The 15,973-nt window shown below is 55.8% G+C and overlaps 1 protein-coding gene across 3 annotated transcripts in view; it reads right to left on the reverse strand.

Moving 5' to 3' along the window:
- THOP1 (thimet oligopeptidase 1) overlaps positions 1–14,324 on the reverse strand; it is a 25,141-nt gene extending 10,817 nt beyond the window's left edge. For 2 of the 3 annotated variants that reach the window (XM_003914632.3, XM_031660142.1), the window contains exons 1-5: positions 14,117–14,324; positions 8,636–8,848; positions 4,329–4,477; positions 2,740–2,847; positions 2,268–2,370 (exon numbers count right to left, since the gene is read on the reverse strand). In XM_003914632.3, coding sequence (XP_003914681.1) covers positions 2,268–2,370; positions 2,740–2,847; positions 4,329–4,477; positions 8,636–8,848; positions 14,117–14,132 — 589 coding nt within the window. In that variant the 5' untranslated portion in view covers positions 14,133–14,324. The remainder of the gene's footprint in view (positions 1–2,267; positions 2,371–2,739; positions 2,848–4,328; positions 4,478–8,635; positions 8,849–14,116) is intronic. The other variant, XM_031660143.1, reaches the window with a different exon arrangement.
- Positions 14,325–15,973: the final 1,649 nt, after the last annotated feature.

Genomic DNA, 15,973 nt, shown 5'->3' on the forward strand with positions numbered 1-15,973 from the left:
GGTGTTGGAGATGGGGGTGTTGGAGATGGCGGTGTTGGAGATGGCGGTGTTGGAGATGGCGGTGTTGGGAGATGGCAGGATTGGGTACTGGGGCCTTCAACAGGCAGCCAGGTCATGTGGGCTCCACCTTCAGGAATGGATGAAGGTATGGACGGGTTAATGTGGCAGTGGGACTGGGGCTTTGTGAGGAGGAGGGACCTGGGTGGAGCCGGCTCGCTCAGCCCCCTCCACTTGCCAGGTGACACCCTGGCCGCCTCAGGGCTCCAGAGTCCCCACCAGGAAGAAGGCCCTCGTCAGATACAGCCCCTCGACCTGGGACTTCTCAGTCTCCAGAGCCGTGACAAGTTAATTCCTTTTCTTATAAACTACATGGCTTTAGGTCTTCTGTTGTAAGCAGAAGAAAAGGGACTAAGGCAGAGTGTCTCCTGACAAGTGACTGACCACGACACCCCGGGAAACAGGTCCCGGGGCAGCGGAGAGCCCTGGAGGACCGTCACCCAATGTGCTAGCCGCCCGCGTGATGGTGTCACCCGGCCACATGGGACTCAAGCCACCTGCACAGGAGGCCCTGCAGGCCGGACAAATGAAACAGCGCTCCCAAGAGTTAGACACCAAAATCGACAAACACTCTTGAGTTTGCAGGATGGCAAACATGAAAACAAACAGGCAGAGAAAACACTGACAAGAACAAAACTGGCTGAAACCGGCTGGAACCCACATGAGCCAGCAGAGTCTGTGTAGAACCAGCTCGTGGACGCCAAATGAACTTCCACCGCGCTTCACACCGACGTCCCCAGGATTCGCACCGGGACCCTGAGCTGGCATGGACAGATAACTGTGCGTGCTCGAGGACCTTCCAGACCTTCCCTTTTCCTTCCACCAATCACCTGCTAATCCCAGAACCCACCTCTACAACTTCTCGAATGAAAGTACTGCCTGAAAGCCGGCGCAGGAAGCAGATTTGAGCTGGACGCCCGGTCTCCTTGGGAGTCACTTGCAACTGAAAAGCTTTTGTTTCCTCAAAACCTTGGTGCCATGGCACTGGCTTCCAGCACATCGGGCACCGAGCCCTTCTGCTTGCTAACACGGGCAGGTGGGAGAGGCAGCCCCACAGGGACAGCGCGGGTGGCGGGGACAGTGTGGGTGGCCGCGACAGTGTGGGTGGCCGCGGGGATGGCGTGGGTGGCTGCAGGGACGGTATGGGTGGCCACGGGAATGATGTGGGTCATCAGTGCACCCGCTGAGTGGCAGGCTGGGCTCCCGGGCTGGAAACGTGCTTTATGGCAGATCGTAGCCCGATGTCTCTCCTGAGTGCCCAGAGCTGAAGGGGTAGGATGTGCTGCCCGAGACACAGAAGGGCCAAGCGAGGGGCTGGCAGCCAAGCTTGGCGATGCCTGACGTGCGAGTGCTCCCTCAGGAAACATGCGCCCAGCTGACCGCACATCAAGCCACCCGTGGAGGCCTTGGGCCATGAGGGCCTTGTCCTCACCTGTCACCTCAGTGGCAACCACATTCAGAATCTAGAAGTGGACGTTATATTCTGTAGCACCCATCAGAATGTTCCGGCCTGGCTAGGTGCGATGGCTCATGCCTGTAATCCCAAAACTTTGGGAGGCTGAGGCGGGCAGATAGCCTGAGCCCAGGAGTTTGAGACCAGCCTGACCAACACAGCGAAACCATCTCTACTAAAAATAAAAAAATTGGCCAGGTGTGATAGCATATGTCTGCAGTCCCAGCTACTTAGGAGGCTGAAACAGGAGACTCACTTGAACCCAGGGGGTGGAGGTTGCAGTGAGTGGAGATTGCACCACTGCACTCCAGCCTGGACAGTAGAGCAAGACTCCATCTCAAAATAAATAAATAAATAAATAAATAAAATAAAATAAAAATAAAGGCAGGCAGGAAGTGGGGTCTCAAGGGAAAACTGTGGTTACCTCAGGGCCACGGCTGAGACTGGCACCCTTGGCCGCCCAGTCCGGCCTGGGCTCCCGCCACTGCCAGGGACATTTTCTATCAGGACGGCATCTTGGTGGGACAGACCACGGCCCTCCCCAAGGAGGGGTCAGAGCTTTTGGCTGTAAACGGCCCTGGAGTGCTCCCAGTGAGGAAAGCCCTCGGCCCAGGGCGGTCAGGTCCATGTACCTCGGCCTCCCGCCGCCCTTCAGCACAGAAGCCCACAGGAGGAAGCGGCGGCCCCCGAGGGCCTGGCAGGCCTGCAGTGAGTCCCAGGACCGATGGCAACCCATTCCCCACTGCCCAGCCCCTACCTAGCTCCTCGAGCGTGAACGGCAGGAAGGTCGTGTCCTCGTTCAGGTTCTTGTTGAAGTCGATGCACAGGAGGCTCAGTTTCTTCTTGATGCTTTTGATTTTCTGGAGACAAAGGCAAGACGTGAGAGGAAGGAGAGACCGGGGCGGGCGCTGCAGGAAGACGCAAGGTCCTGGAACACTCCCACCAAGGGCTGAGGGAGCACTCCCCACACCCAGCACTCCCCGGGACGCAGCACTCCCTGTGCCCAGTACTCCCCAGGATGGAGCACTCCCTACACCCGGCACTCCCCACACCCAGCACTCCCCACACCCAGCACTCCCTGGGACGCAGCACTCCCCCCAGGATGGAGCACTCCCTACACCCGGTACTCCCCACACCCAGTACTCCCCGGGACCCAGCACTCCCCCTGCCTGAGCACTCCCTGAGCTCAGTACTCCCCATGCCCAGCACTCCCTACACCCAGCACTCACGTCCTGAGTTTCTCTGGGGAGGTGAAGCCCATTTCTCCGGCCCAGCTTGATTAGCCGCTCCAGGTACCGTGCAGCCTCGGGCCTCAGTGAGTCCTTCTGAACTTTCTCCTGGAATAAAAACGTCAAAGCATGTAGGATGTGGGCCAGTGCAGCTGCTCCAAAGAACAGTTTGGCAGTTTCTTAAAAATCTGATCATCTGGCCCCCATGTGACTTGGCAACTGCACTGCTGGGCATTTATCTCAGAGAAATGACGACCTGCGACTACACAAAACCCAAGCGAACATTTGCTTTGTTTGGACGAGCCCTGCGCTAACATCAGCCCAGAGCTCCTTCACCAGGGCGGTGGCCGAATGGGAACAAGATTGCCGATTGTCCCCAGGTCCATATCAGGGAGTAGATGACACCATAGTTTTGCAAAACGTCACCACTGGGGGACATGGGCAAAGTTGACAAGGGCACTCGATTATTTCCTGCACCTGCATGGGAACCTCTCGTTGTTTCAACAGGAACTCTGGGAGGTGGAGGTGGGAGGATTGCTTGGGCCCAGGAGTTTGAGACAAGTGTAGGCAACATTGTGAGACCCTGTCTGTATTTTAAAAAAAAAAAAAAAAAAAAAAAGGCTGGGCATGGTGGCTCACACCTGTAATCCCAGCACTGTGGGTGGCCAAGGCGGGCAGATCACAAGGTCAGGAGATTGAGACCATCCTGGCTAACATGGTGAAACCCCATCTCTACTAAGAATACAAAAAAAAAAAAATAATTAGCCCGGCGTGGTGGCGGCGCCTGTAGTCCCAGCTACTAGGGAGGTTAAGGCAGGAGAATGGCGGGAACCCGGGAGGCGGAGCTTGCAGTGAGCCGAGATCGCGCCACTGCACTCCAGCCTGGGTGACAGAGGGAGACTCTTCTCAAAAAAAAAAATAAATAAATAAATTTAAAAAATAATAATCCACTGCTATCACGGGCCACCCTGATCTGTATTTACCAAAGCACCAGGGCTGCACGTTCCTGACACTGGGGGACACATCAGCACCTTCCTGAGGGTCCTCGCCTAAGAGGATGAGCAGCAGCAGGAGGGTCTCTGGGTCTCTCCTGATCATGTGACACCAACAGCAAAGCCCCACTGCATGCTGGGAGGAGCATCGGGGGAGCAGAAGCCCACGCAGCCACACCGCCAGGCCCTGTCAGCTCACGCCACGTGGGGATGGGGTGTCTGGGTCACACCTAGGATGGCCAGGAAAGGAAAAGCAAGTGCACATGCTGTGATCCCAGCACTGTGGGAGGCTGAGGTGGGTGGGTCACCTGAGGTCAGGAGTTGGAGACCAGCCTGACCAACATGATGAAACCCCGTCTCTACTAAAAATAAAAAAAATGGGCCGGGCACAGTGGCTCACACCTGTCATCCCAGCACTGTGGGAGGCCAAGGTGGGCGGATCACTTGAGGTCAGGAGTTTGAGACCAGCCTGACCAACATGGTGAAACCCCGTCTCTACTAAAAATACAAAAATTAGCCGGGCGTGGTGGCGCGTGCCTGTAATCCCAGCTACTCGGGAGGCTGGTCACACTCCCTGCGGGGAGCACTCCCCCTCACCTGGAGCCACACAATCCTCTGGTACACGTCCTCCCTCATGCTCATCTCCACGTCGAACTCAGAGAGCTTCTTGTCGGCCTCCGTGCTGGCCGTTCGGATGTCCTTGGAGGGAGAAACATGCTGGGGGAAGTCAAGGATATTCCTCTGAACTAAAACAGGGAGACCAGGGAGACAGCTGTGAGAATGGGCCCTGGTGCAACTGGCAGGTGCTGCCGGACCCCTCTCCCAGGCCCGTCTGCTGGATCCCCCCATGAGCTCTCTCCTGCCTCAGCCTCCCAAGTAGCTGGGACTACAGGCACATGCAACCGCCCCTCCAGGCTGGGCCCTGGAATGGAGAAAGGAGGTGCTGTCGCCTGTGTCCTTTCTTTGGCCTGATCTTAGAGACCAAAGAAAAACATGGATTCAACTCAAAGCCCTCCAAGGCAAGAAGGACCCCAACAGACAGAGCTGGGTGTGAGGAAACAGAGAGGCTGGCGGAGTTCCCTTCCAGAGAGAGCTGCAGCTGGCGATGGGCACATTTAAATGCATGAACGACTCACACTTTCCTGAGCACATCTGCACTTTAGGTTGAGCAGAGGAAATGCCAGTGGCTAGAAAAGCATAGGCTTTAGGCCGGGTGCAGTGGCCAAGCCTGTAATCCCACCCTTTGGGAGGCCGAGGCAGGCAGATCACTTGAGGTCAGGAGTTCGAGACCAGCCTGGCCAACAAGGTGAAACCCCATCTCTACTAAAAATACAAAAACTAGCCGGGCATGGTGGCACGCGCCTGTAATTTCAGCTACTTGGGAGGCTGAGGCAGAAGAATTGCTTGAACCTGGGAGGCGGAGGTTGCAGGGAGTTGAAATGGTACCACTGCACTCCAGCCTGGGTGACAGAGTGAGGCTCCATCTCAAAAAAGAAAAAAAAAAGCTTTAAAATGGAGTCATCCCACAACCCCCAAGACTCCACTGCAGTCATCCAGCCGGGAGACACGAACACACATCCACACCGGAATCTGCACGCGTGCACTCACAGCAGCGCGATTCGCAATTGCCAAAAGGCCCATCCACGAGTGAACGGACTGACAAGATGTGGCCCCTGCCAAATGGAACATGACTCAGCCATGAAAAGGAACGAGGCTCTGGAACAGGCTGCGGTGTGGATGCAACCCAAGGACGTCACGTGCAGAGAAAGAAGCCAGACCATACGGTGTGTGATGCCATTTTTTTTTTTTTTTGAGACGAAGTATCACTCTGTTGCCCAAGCTGGAGTGCAGTGGCATGATCTCGGCTCACGGCAACCTTCAGCTCCTGGGTTCAAGTGATTCTCCTGCCTCAGTCTCCCGAGCACCTGGAATTACAGGCACATGCCTGGCTAATTTTTTTATTTTTAGTAGAGACGGGGTTTCGCTATGTTGGCCAGGCTGGTCTTGAACTACCGACCTCACGATGCACCCACCTCTGCCTCCCAAAGTGAGGAGATTACAGGCGTGAGCCACCGCGCCCGGCTGTGTGATGCCAGTTCTATGAAATATCCATCCACAGAGGATGGCTACCCACAGGCCCGTCCACAGAGACAGGAGGGGACGCATGGGTGCTGGGGCTGGGGGCAGAGGAGATGGAGCGTGACCACTGAAGGGTATAAAGTTTCTCTCTGGGGTTATGAAAATGCTCTAAAATGAAAGAATGGTGACAGCTGGGCAGCACTGCCAATTTATTAAAAACCACTGAAGGGTATGGTTTTGTTTTCTTTATTTTTCTGAGACAGAGTTGCACAGCTGTTGCCCAGGCTGCAATGCAATGGCATGATCCCGACTCACCGCAACCTCCACCTCCCAGGTTCAAGTGATTCTCCTGCCTCAGCCTCCCAAGTAGTTGAAATTATAGGCATGAGCCACCACGCCCGGCTAATTTTGTATTTTTAGTAGAGACGGGGTTTCTCCATGTTGGTCAGGCTGGTCTCAAACTCCTGACCTCAAGTGATCCACCCACCTCGGCCTCCCAAAGTGTTGGGATGACAGACGTGAGCCGCTGCCGGCCTGAAGTTTGTGGTTTAAATGGGTGAACTGTATGTGATGCAAACCATATCTCAATGGAGCAGTTTAAAAAAACAAATCAGCCAGGCACGGTGGCACACACCTGTGCTCCCAGCTACTCAGAAGGCTGAGGCAGGAGGACCACTTGAGCCTGGGAGGTTAAGGCTGCAGTGAGCCATGACAGCGCCATGCACTCCAACCTGGGTGACAGAGCGAGACTCATTCTAAAACAATAAAACAAAACTAATAATAATAAAATTTTTTTAAAAAGCATATACTTTGCAGAAGAAAGACCTAAATTCAAATTGCAGTCCGGTCACTACCTCGATTCTGGGCCAACAGAAATGTCCCCAGGCCTCAGTATGTTTGGAGGAGGCTCCATGCGTTTGGAGTGGGGATGGGCTGGCACAGTGGCTCATGCCTGTAATCCCCGCACTTTTGGAGGCCGAGGCAGGCAGGAAGCTTGAGCTCAGGAGTTCTAGACCAGCCTGGGCAACATAGCAAGACCTCATCTCTACTAAAAATTTAAAAAAAATAATCAGCCAGGCGTGGTGGAGCTCACCTATCATCCAAGCTACTTGGGAGGCTGAGGTGGGAAGATGGCTTGAGCCTGGGAGATGGGTGCTGCAGTGAGCCATGATCACACCACTGCACTATAGCAGCCCGGGTGACAGAGCAAGACCCCGTCTCAAAAAATCAACACAAAAGCTCGTAGTGGGGGCTCTCAGCCAGGCCTGATGCTGGGGCTGAAGAGAGAAAAAAATAGGCTCTGTCCCCTCGGGATTTATGGGCGACCGATTAGACAAGCAACTGCTGGGACGAGTGTCAGTGCCGTGCAGGGACTAGTCCAGGCGGCTGGCATGGGGACAGGAGGAGCAGGAAGGGCTCCCTGGCTAAGTGGACTTAATCTGCCATCAGAGAGAAGCCGGGCATTCAGCAGAGCACAGGGCGAGGGGCGCAAGGGGCAGGAGGGGCTGGCTGGGGAGGCCCTGGCTGGGGGAGGGTGCCAGGCACGAGGAGACTGCGTGTCCAGGCACAGACAGTGCAGGGCGCTGAAGACCACGCCGAGGATGCTGGGCGTCACCCTGAGGACAGTGGAAAGGCTCCGAGGGGAGCAGCAGGGCCGATTTCAGTTTCCTTTAACGCTGCTTCTCGCCACCATGTGAAGGAGGAGAAGAAAGGCTGCAGGAGGGGAAAGCAGGGCACGGGCGGGGGAAATGATGCCCGGCACCGCTGGGCGCCCTAAGAGGGAACTGGTATCACCTGAGCCTCAGGAGACTCCTGCGGGAGAGACCAGGGGCCACCATGTGGCTGAGGAGGGGAAACCAAGGTCCCGCTGGGCTCTAAGCCACTTGTCGGAAGCCAGAGGGACTGGGAAGAGGGTCAGGATTCCAAGCAGGGGCTGCAGGCTCTGCAGGCTCGGGGTGCTTGTGGAGCTTCAGCCCTCTCTCCAGCCCCCAGCTCAGACAGCAAACCCTCTGGAGGCCGCACGGCACGGGCCATGGAGGCCAACCCTTTCAGGGGATGCCTTGGGAACACAAGAGAAGTCCTGGGCTGAACTCAAGGATTCTCGATGGGTCCCAGCAAAAAGGCCTTCTGCTAGATGGAAGGGCGGGGAGTTGCCTCACTCAGAGCTCCCTGCGGAGACTCTCTGGGTCTCTTGGTCAGGCAGGTACACTGTCAGCCTTAGGCAGAGCTCGGGAAGCAGTGTCCCTAACCCATGTCACCAGGTACCTCACTCCTCTCCGTGAGCACAGGGACCCCAAGGAGAGGAGGAGGATCGGGCTGAGGGTGAGGAGGATGCCCAAGGTCATGAGGTCACCCCCGCAGCAGGGCAAGGAGGCAGAAGCCAAAGGGGCCAAGTTCAGTCATTCAGAGAGAAAACAAATACCCGCCTTCCCGGGCCAGGGAAAGAGGTCAGACAGGGTCAGGTTTCAAGGCTGCTGGCTCTGGGAGAGGCTGGAGAGGTGTGCTGTTTAGACATCTCCGGCTCTCAGATCATACAACCAAGGGGTCCTTTGAACGGATGAGGCTGTGAAACGGAGCAGAGCACGGGCGGAACCGCCTCTCTCCGACACCTCCAGTGACCAGCACCTGCCGGATGCCTCCGTCCAGCCGTCCGGTTTAGCCACAACAGCCTGGGAGTAGGTGGCGCTGCCCTGTGCTCAGGGGCAGGATGCTGGTGACACTTCACGCCAGGTTCTGAACCTGCTCCACGGACTGGGCTGCTCCTGCCTGCGGTGCCACCTCCCTCGGCACCTGTGGCCCACGCCCAGACCCTGCCTGGGACTTACCCGTGTAGGTGACCTCCACGTCGGCCAGCGCCTTGAGCGTGCTCTCATAGGACACGTCCTCAAACTCCTGGGCGCCCACCTGGTCGTACACGCGCTTGGTCTGCTCAATGAGCTCCCTGGTGCGCTCCTCTATCTGCTGTGCGCTCAGGTCCCATCGCAGGTCGTTTGCCACAGAGCACGGAGACGCCGCGTCCACCACGTCTCCTGCACAGGCTGCGCAGAAACAAAACCCAGTGCCAGGCAGGTCTGCTTTTGGTTCAGTTAGGGTCAAAGTGAGGAGGGTAGAGGGAAAGGAGGGATCACCCGCTTCTCATCCAGAAGAGTGAGGTCCAGGGCTCTAGTAGGGAAGAACAGATTGATCAGTCTCTAGAGCAGGAGGCAATTCTGCCATCAATCCCCTCCAGGGGACCCTGGGTGACATCTAGGACACCTGTGGCTGTCACGGCTGCAGATGCTCCTGGTGTGGAGTGGCTGGAGGCCAGGGATCCTGCTTAGTACCCCGCAGTGACCAGGACGGCCCCAGCAGAGAACAATCCAGCCCGGAATAGAGATAATGCTGCTGTTAAAAATCCCCGGCTGGGCGCGGTGGCTTGTGCATGTAATCCCAGCACTTCAGGAGGCCGAGGCGGGTGGATCATGAGGTCAGGAGATCGAGATCATACTGGCTAACACGGTGAAACCCTGTCTCTACTAAAAACACAAAAAATTAGCTGGGTGTGGTGGCGGGAGCCTGTAGTCCCAGCTACTCAGGAGGCTGAGGCAGGAGAATGGCGTGCACCTGGGAGGCAGAGTGTGCAGTGAGCCGAGATGGCGCCACTGCACTCCAGCCTGGGTGACAGAGAGAGACTCCATCTCAAAAAAAAAAAAAAAAAAAAAAAATCCCCCTGCCCAACTGGGCGTGGTGGCTCACGCCTGTAATCCCAGCACTTTGGGAGGCCAAGACGGGCAGATCACAAGGTCAGGAGGTTGAGACCAGCCTGACCAGTATGGTGAAACCCCATCTCTACCAAAAATACAAAAATTAGCTGGGCGTGGTGGCGCGCGCCTGCAATTCCAGCTACTCAGGAGGCTGAGGCAGAATTGCTTGAACCCGGGAGGCAGAGGTTGCAGTGAGCCTAGATACTACCATTGCACTGCAGCCTGGGTGACAGAGCGAGACTCTCATCTCAAAAAAAAAAAAAACCACAAAACCCCCGTCCTAGAGTAGAGGCACCATGCACAGATCAGCCTGTACAAACCCCTGGGTGTTCACAAAACGCGAGGTCCAGGACCACCCACGCACTGCTCAATCCCTGCCATGCCAGAGGGGAAAGGTGAGGTATGGGGGGTTATGGGAAGAGTCCCTTCTTCCACCTGCTTCTTCCACACCCCACACCCAGTGAGGGGAACACGCAGGCCCCCATCCATGGACTCATCAAGAAAGGCTGGCGTGTGGCCGCGCCAGACCCACAGGTGCTATGGGCGAGTCATATGTGGCCTGGCCACTCACTCCAGGGCCTCTCTGAGAAATGGGCAAACGGAGCCCGATAACAAGAATGGCAGGCGGGGGCTCCGGGCAGCGAGGGCAGCTGCGGGAAGGGCGACTACGTGAAGAAAGTCAGTGCGGCTCGGCACAGAGAAGGCAGCAAAACCACCTGGAAATCCCTAACGGTGCAGAACCCGGGGGCCAGCAAACAGTCCTGCAGAGGACCCGGGGGGCCAGCAAACAGTCCTGCAGAGGACCCGGGGGGCCAGCGAACAGTCCTGCAGCGGACCCGGGGGGCCAGCGAACAGTCCTGCAGAGGACCCGGGGGGCCAGCGAACAGTCCTGCAGAGGACCCGGGGGGCCAGCGAACAGTCCTGCAGAGGACCCGGGGGGCCAGCGAACAGTCCTGCAGAGGACCCGGGGGCCAGCTTAACAGTCCTGCAGAGGACCCGGGGCCAGCTTAACAGTCCCAGAGTGGACCTGGGGCCAGCTGCAATGGTCCCAGCAGAGACCCGGGGGCCAGCTAACAGTCCTGCAGAGGACCCGGGGGCCAGCTAACAGTCCTGCAGAGACCCGGGGGCCAGTTAACAGTCCTGTGAGAGGGTCCGGGGCCAGCGAACAGTCCTGCAGAGGGGGTCTGGGCCAGCCATCAGTCCTGCAGAGGACTGGGGCCAGCAAACAGTCCTGCAAAGGGCCAGGGATTTTCAGCTTTGTGGCCCACGTATGTTTTCTGTCTCATCCAAAAACCATCTTCAGTTCCAGGGGTGTACAAAAATAGGCAGGCCTGGCCAGGTGTGGTGGCTCACGCTTGTAATCCCAGCACTTCGGGGAGGCTGAGGCAGGCAGATCACTGGAGGCCAGAGTTCGAGACCAGCCTGACAACATGGCAAACCCCGCCTCTACTAAAAATACAAAAATTACGGGGTGTGGTGGTGCAGGCCTGTAATCCCAGCTACTCTGGAGGCTGAGACAGGAGAATCGCTTGAACCCAGGAGCCAGAGGTTGCAGTGAACTGAGATTGCACCACTGCACTCTAGTACAGGTGATAGAGCAAGAGTCCATCTTGGCCAGGCACGGTGGGTCGTGTCTGTAATCCCAACACCACTTTGGGAGCGCTATGTGGGTGATCACCTGGAGTGCCAGGCTACCAAGACCAGTGTGACCACAGCATGAGGAGAAACCCCGCCTAAGCTGCCAAAAACATAAAAATTAGTCGGCGCGGGTGGCGCACCTGTAATCCCAGCTGCTCGGGAGACTGAGGCAGGAGAACCGTCAACCTGGGAGGCGAGGCTGCAGACGCTGAGATCGTGCCACTGCACCCCAGCCTGGGCAACAAGAGTGAAACTCCGTCTCGAAAAAATAGGCAGGCCAGAGTTTGCCAACTCCTGGTGTAGATGACAATGAAGGCTTTGAACTTCAATCCTGAGTGCAAGGTGGAGCCCTGGAAAGGGACAGGAAGGGGACGGGACGGTGGCACTAACATCGGATGTGCGTTTTAACAAGGCTGGGGCAGGTACAGCAAGCGAGCTCAGAACGCAGGAGCTGAAGTCAGAGGGTCCGGGTGCGGACCCCACCTCTGCCACTTGCTAACTCTGGGATTCTGGCAAGAAACGTTAACTCCCAGGCTTCCCACCTGCAAAACCGGAACAATTCAGGGTGCAGAGAACAAGAAATCGCCTCAGGCACTCAGGAGCGAAGTCAGAGGGTCCTGGGGTGCGCGTGACTCCCACCTCTGCCACTACACACCTGGGATCTACAACAAACATTAACTCCCAGGCTTCCCACCTGCAAAACGGGAACAATTCAGGGCAGAGAACAAGAACCGTCTCAGAATTCAGTGAGGAATGAAGGCGAAACATCTTGTATCCTGAATACCACCAGAAAGTTTTCAAGAGGTAGCTGTTATTACAGACCATGTTCTGCTGTCCAGAAACTCTTGGGGCCGGGGACGTTTTACCACTCAGAATTCCCCCCATTGTAGAAAAGTAAGAGTCCAAGTACCATGTATTCCAAATCACTAGGGAGGCTGGGGCAGCACTCCAAAATCAAATTACTCTTTCTGCAGCGAGAAGCAGGAATACGCACCAGGGTCTCTCCCTGTCTGCACTGTGGCCATCCGGGCCGGATCGTTCTCTGGGGTGGAGCTGTCCTGGGCGCTGCAGGGTGCTGAGCATCCCTGGCCTCCATCCACTCCATACCAGGAGCGCCCCCCAACTGTGACAACCACAAATGTCCCCAGACATGGCCCAGTGTCCCCTGAGGAAGCACAATCACCCCAGCTGAGAATCAGTGATATTCGCTAAGTGGGAAAAAGAAAGGCTCTCAGTCGGTCGGTCAGTTGCGGTCACTTTCTGGCCAAATGACTTTGCTGTAAACTTATGGCAAACCTTTCAGTTTACAGAGTATTTAGGATTTTAGAACTGCAAAAAAGGGACCGTGGATCTACATTAAACCGTGGGGTAAAGAAGAGCTTCAGGGGCTCTGAAAGGACGGAGATCAACGGGAACTGGAATTGTCAGAAAATTCTCCTGGAGGAGTTAGGATTTGAAAAACTTGTGGACGTCAGTTCATCCTGTAAATATCTACTGATTGTGCCAAGGATCCAGTAGCAAACAAGGCAGACGACATTCCTTCCTTCCCAAGGCCTGAATATCCCCGATTATCATTATTACAATTATCACCCTCATTGCAATGGGCTGGACAAAGAGCTGGGGGAATGTGGCTGGGCAAGAGAAAAGCCAAGGATACGGGCAAGGATTTGCCTCAACAACAACCAGAGTGACTTTCTAAAATCGGGTACGGTGGCTCACACCTGCAATCCCAGCACTTTGGGAGGCCGAAGCAGACGGATCACTTGAGGTCAGAAGTTCAAGACCAGCCTGGTTAAGATGGTGAAACCCCATCTCTACCAATAATACAAAAATTAGCTGAGTGTGGTGGTGCGCGCCTGAAATCCCAACTACTTGGGAGGCTGAAGCAGGAGAATCGCTTGAACCCGGGAGGCAGAGGTTGCAGAGAGCCTCTGTGGGCAGAGATCGCACCACTACACCCCCGCCTGGGAGACAGAGAGAGACTGTCTCAAAAAATAAATAAACAAATAAAGAAAAAACACTTAACATCACCCCTTTGCCAGTCTTGGCTGGCTACAGTGGCTCATGTCTGCAATCCCAGTACTCTGGGAGGCCGAGGCAGGTAGATTGCTTGAACCCAGGACTTCAAGACCAGCCTGGGCAACACAGCGAAACCTCGTCTCTACAAAAATTAACCAAGCGTGGTGGTGCAGGTCTGTAGTCCCAGCCACTCAGGAGGCTGAGGCGGGAGGATTGCTTGAGCCCAGGAGTTTCAGGCTGCAGGGAGTCGTGATCGCACCACTGCACTCCAGCCTGGGCCCCAAAGTAAATAAATAACACAATAAACAGGTCCCCTCTTTACGTTCCAGCCAAACTGACTTTCTGCTCTCCAAACACGTTCCCTCCTCCCGGGACGCCTCCTTCCCCGGTCCTGGCAGGACACCTGCTTCTCCCAATCAAGCAAGTCAAGGCTCACCTCTTCGGAAAAGCCCCCCAGGACCACCCTCTCCCTGGGAATGCCCCGTTCGTGTTTATTTGCTCCCTGGGACTGCCCTGTTCGTGTTTATTTACTCCAGAGCACCGATCCCTCCCTATCTTCGATCCTCTCTTGCTTATTTACTTGTTGAATGTCTGTCTCTGGCTCTAGAATTCCGGGAAAACGGGGACCGGAGTCCTCAAATCACGGCCTCCCGAGGGTTCGCCACGGGGCCCGACCCATCCGGAAGGGAAGCGCCATCAACTTTGCAGAATGAATGAAGCGCTGGAAAAGCTGGTTCGTTCATTCGGCAAACGAGAGAGCGGGGTCGCCCACCTCCCCCGCTGCCCCTCCAGCCCGGCCGAGGGTGGCTCGGGGACCACTCCGCTCCAGCCTTAGGCCCAAGTCGCGACCCCGGGAGGAGCGAGGGTGCAGGGGAGCCCGGGTCCGGCGAGCGGGGTAGTCGGTACCTGCGGGGGGCTTCATGGCGGGTGGGTCTGCGCCTGCGGCTCCCTCCCTCCTTCCACCTGCTACGCGTCCAGCCACCTCGGCCACTGAGGCCGCCTCTCTCGGCCCAACCGCCGCCACCGCCGCCACGGCCGCCTGAAGACCAAGGGACCCGCCGCCTGCGCACCCGGGGCATGCTGGGGCTGCGCGTGCACAGGGAGGGCAGGACGCACGCGTGCCCAAGCCCCGCCCACACCTAAAGGAGGCGGGCCGAGACGCTGGAGCCCTCTGCGCATGCGCTGCAATCCTCCCAGTCCGTCATTGGTCTCGGGGTTGCGTGGGCGGAGCCTCTTGCGGTACCCCCTCCAGAGCGGCTGGGGTGGCTAGGAAGGACGGTTTCCTTGGAAACCGCACGCCGCTGACGCCTCTCAGCCTCTGTCTGAGCGGTTCTTTCCGCGGAAACTTCGCCTGGGCTTCAGGCTACCGTGTTATTGTGTGCTTGCCTCCCTTCTTATAGCTGTGTGTTGGGCCAGTGTTATTATCGATCGCTAACTGTATCCCAGGCCCACTTTCCAGCATCTGAATCAGACGAATCAATTACATTAACCAGAAGTTTTGGTGTTTGGTTGTTTTTGAGACGGAGTCTCGCTCTGTCCCCCAGGCTGGAGTGCAGTGGCAGCAATCTCGGCTCACTGCAACCTCCGCCTCTCGGGTTCAAGCAATTCTCTTGCCTCAGCCTCTCGAGTAGCTGGGACTACAGGCGCGAGCCGCCACGCTCGGCTAATTTTCGTATTTTTAGTAGAGACAGGGTTTCACCATGTTGGCCAGGATGGTCTTAATCTCTTGACCTCGTGATCCGCCCGCCTCGGCCGCCCAAAGTGCTGGGATTACAGGTGTGAGCCACCGCGCCCGGCCAAGGTTTTTTTTTTTGTCAGAAACATAAGCAAGTAAACTGATTCATGTCAAATAACAGGTGTTTTGGAACAGTGCAGTAACCTGACCTACATCCAGTGTTGTGGGTTGAAACAAAAAACATCTGGAACCGTCTGTCTTGAACTGTTATGGCACCCAGAAAAAACAACGTATTACAATTAAACTGGCAAAAACGAAGCAACCGACCTCCTTTCTTTCCTTTTTTGTTTTTTGTTTTTGTTTCGTTTTGTTTTGGAGGGACTGGACGGAGTCTCACTCTGTCGCCCAGGCAGGAGTACCATGGCGCGATCTCGGCTCACTGCAACCTCTGCCTCTCGGGTTCAAGCGATTCTCCTGCCTCAACCTCCCGAGTAGCTGGGACTACAGATGCCCGCACCACGCCCGGCTAGTTTTTGTATTTTTAGTAGAGACAGGTTTTCAGCATGTTGGCCAGGCTGGTCTCGAACTTCTGACCTCAAGTGATCTGCCCCTTGGCCTCCCAAAGTGCTGGGATTACAGGTGTCAGCCACCGCGCCCGGTCTCACCTTCTTTATTTCTGCAAAAGAAATTAAAATAATCCACGCCATTAATCGTGCATGTATTTCGAGTAGGACAACAATGAATTGGGAGAACATTTCTGGCAACTATAACTCAGATGGTGATCAGTTTTCTGTCGTCCTTGGAAATTTCTCATCTCTCATCTCTATTTTTTTTTTTCCATATGTCTTGAGCACACCAAGCTTTTACATTGGCCTTCATTTTCGCTGTTCCCTGTGCCTGGGGTCCGTTTGGACTTTTTCCTATCCTTGAAATCCAAATCTAAAGGATGATCTTTCCTACCCATACCATACAACTTAGCTCCCGGTGGCAATCACACCACCTTCATTTTTTTTGTAGTGTTAGCTGTGAAATTTCTTGTTTATCTATTTATGTACTAGTTTATTAGTTTATAGTTCGTCTACCCCAAT

The sequence above is a fragment of the Papio anubis genome, chromosome 20 (assembly GCF_008728515.1).
Source record: "Papio anubis isolate 15944 chromosome 20, Panubis1.0, whole genome shotgun sequence".
Taxonomy (NCBI): Eukaryota; Metazoa; Chordata; class Mammalia; order Primates; family Cercopithecidae; genus Papio; species Papio anubis.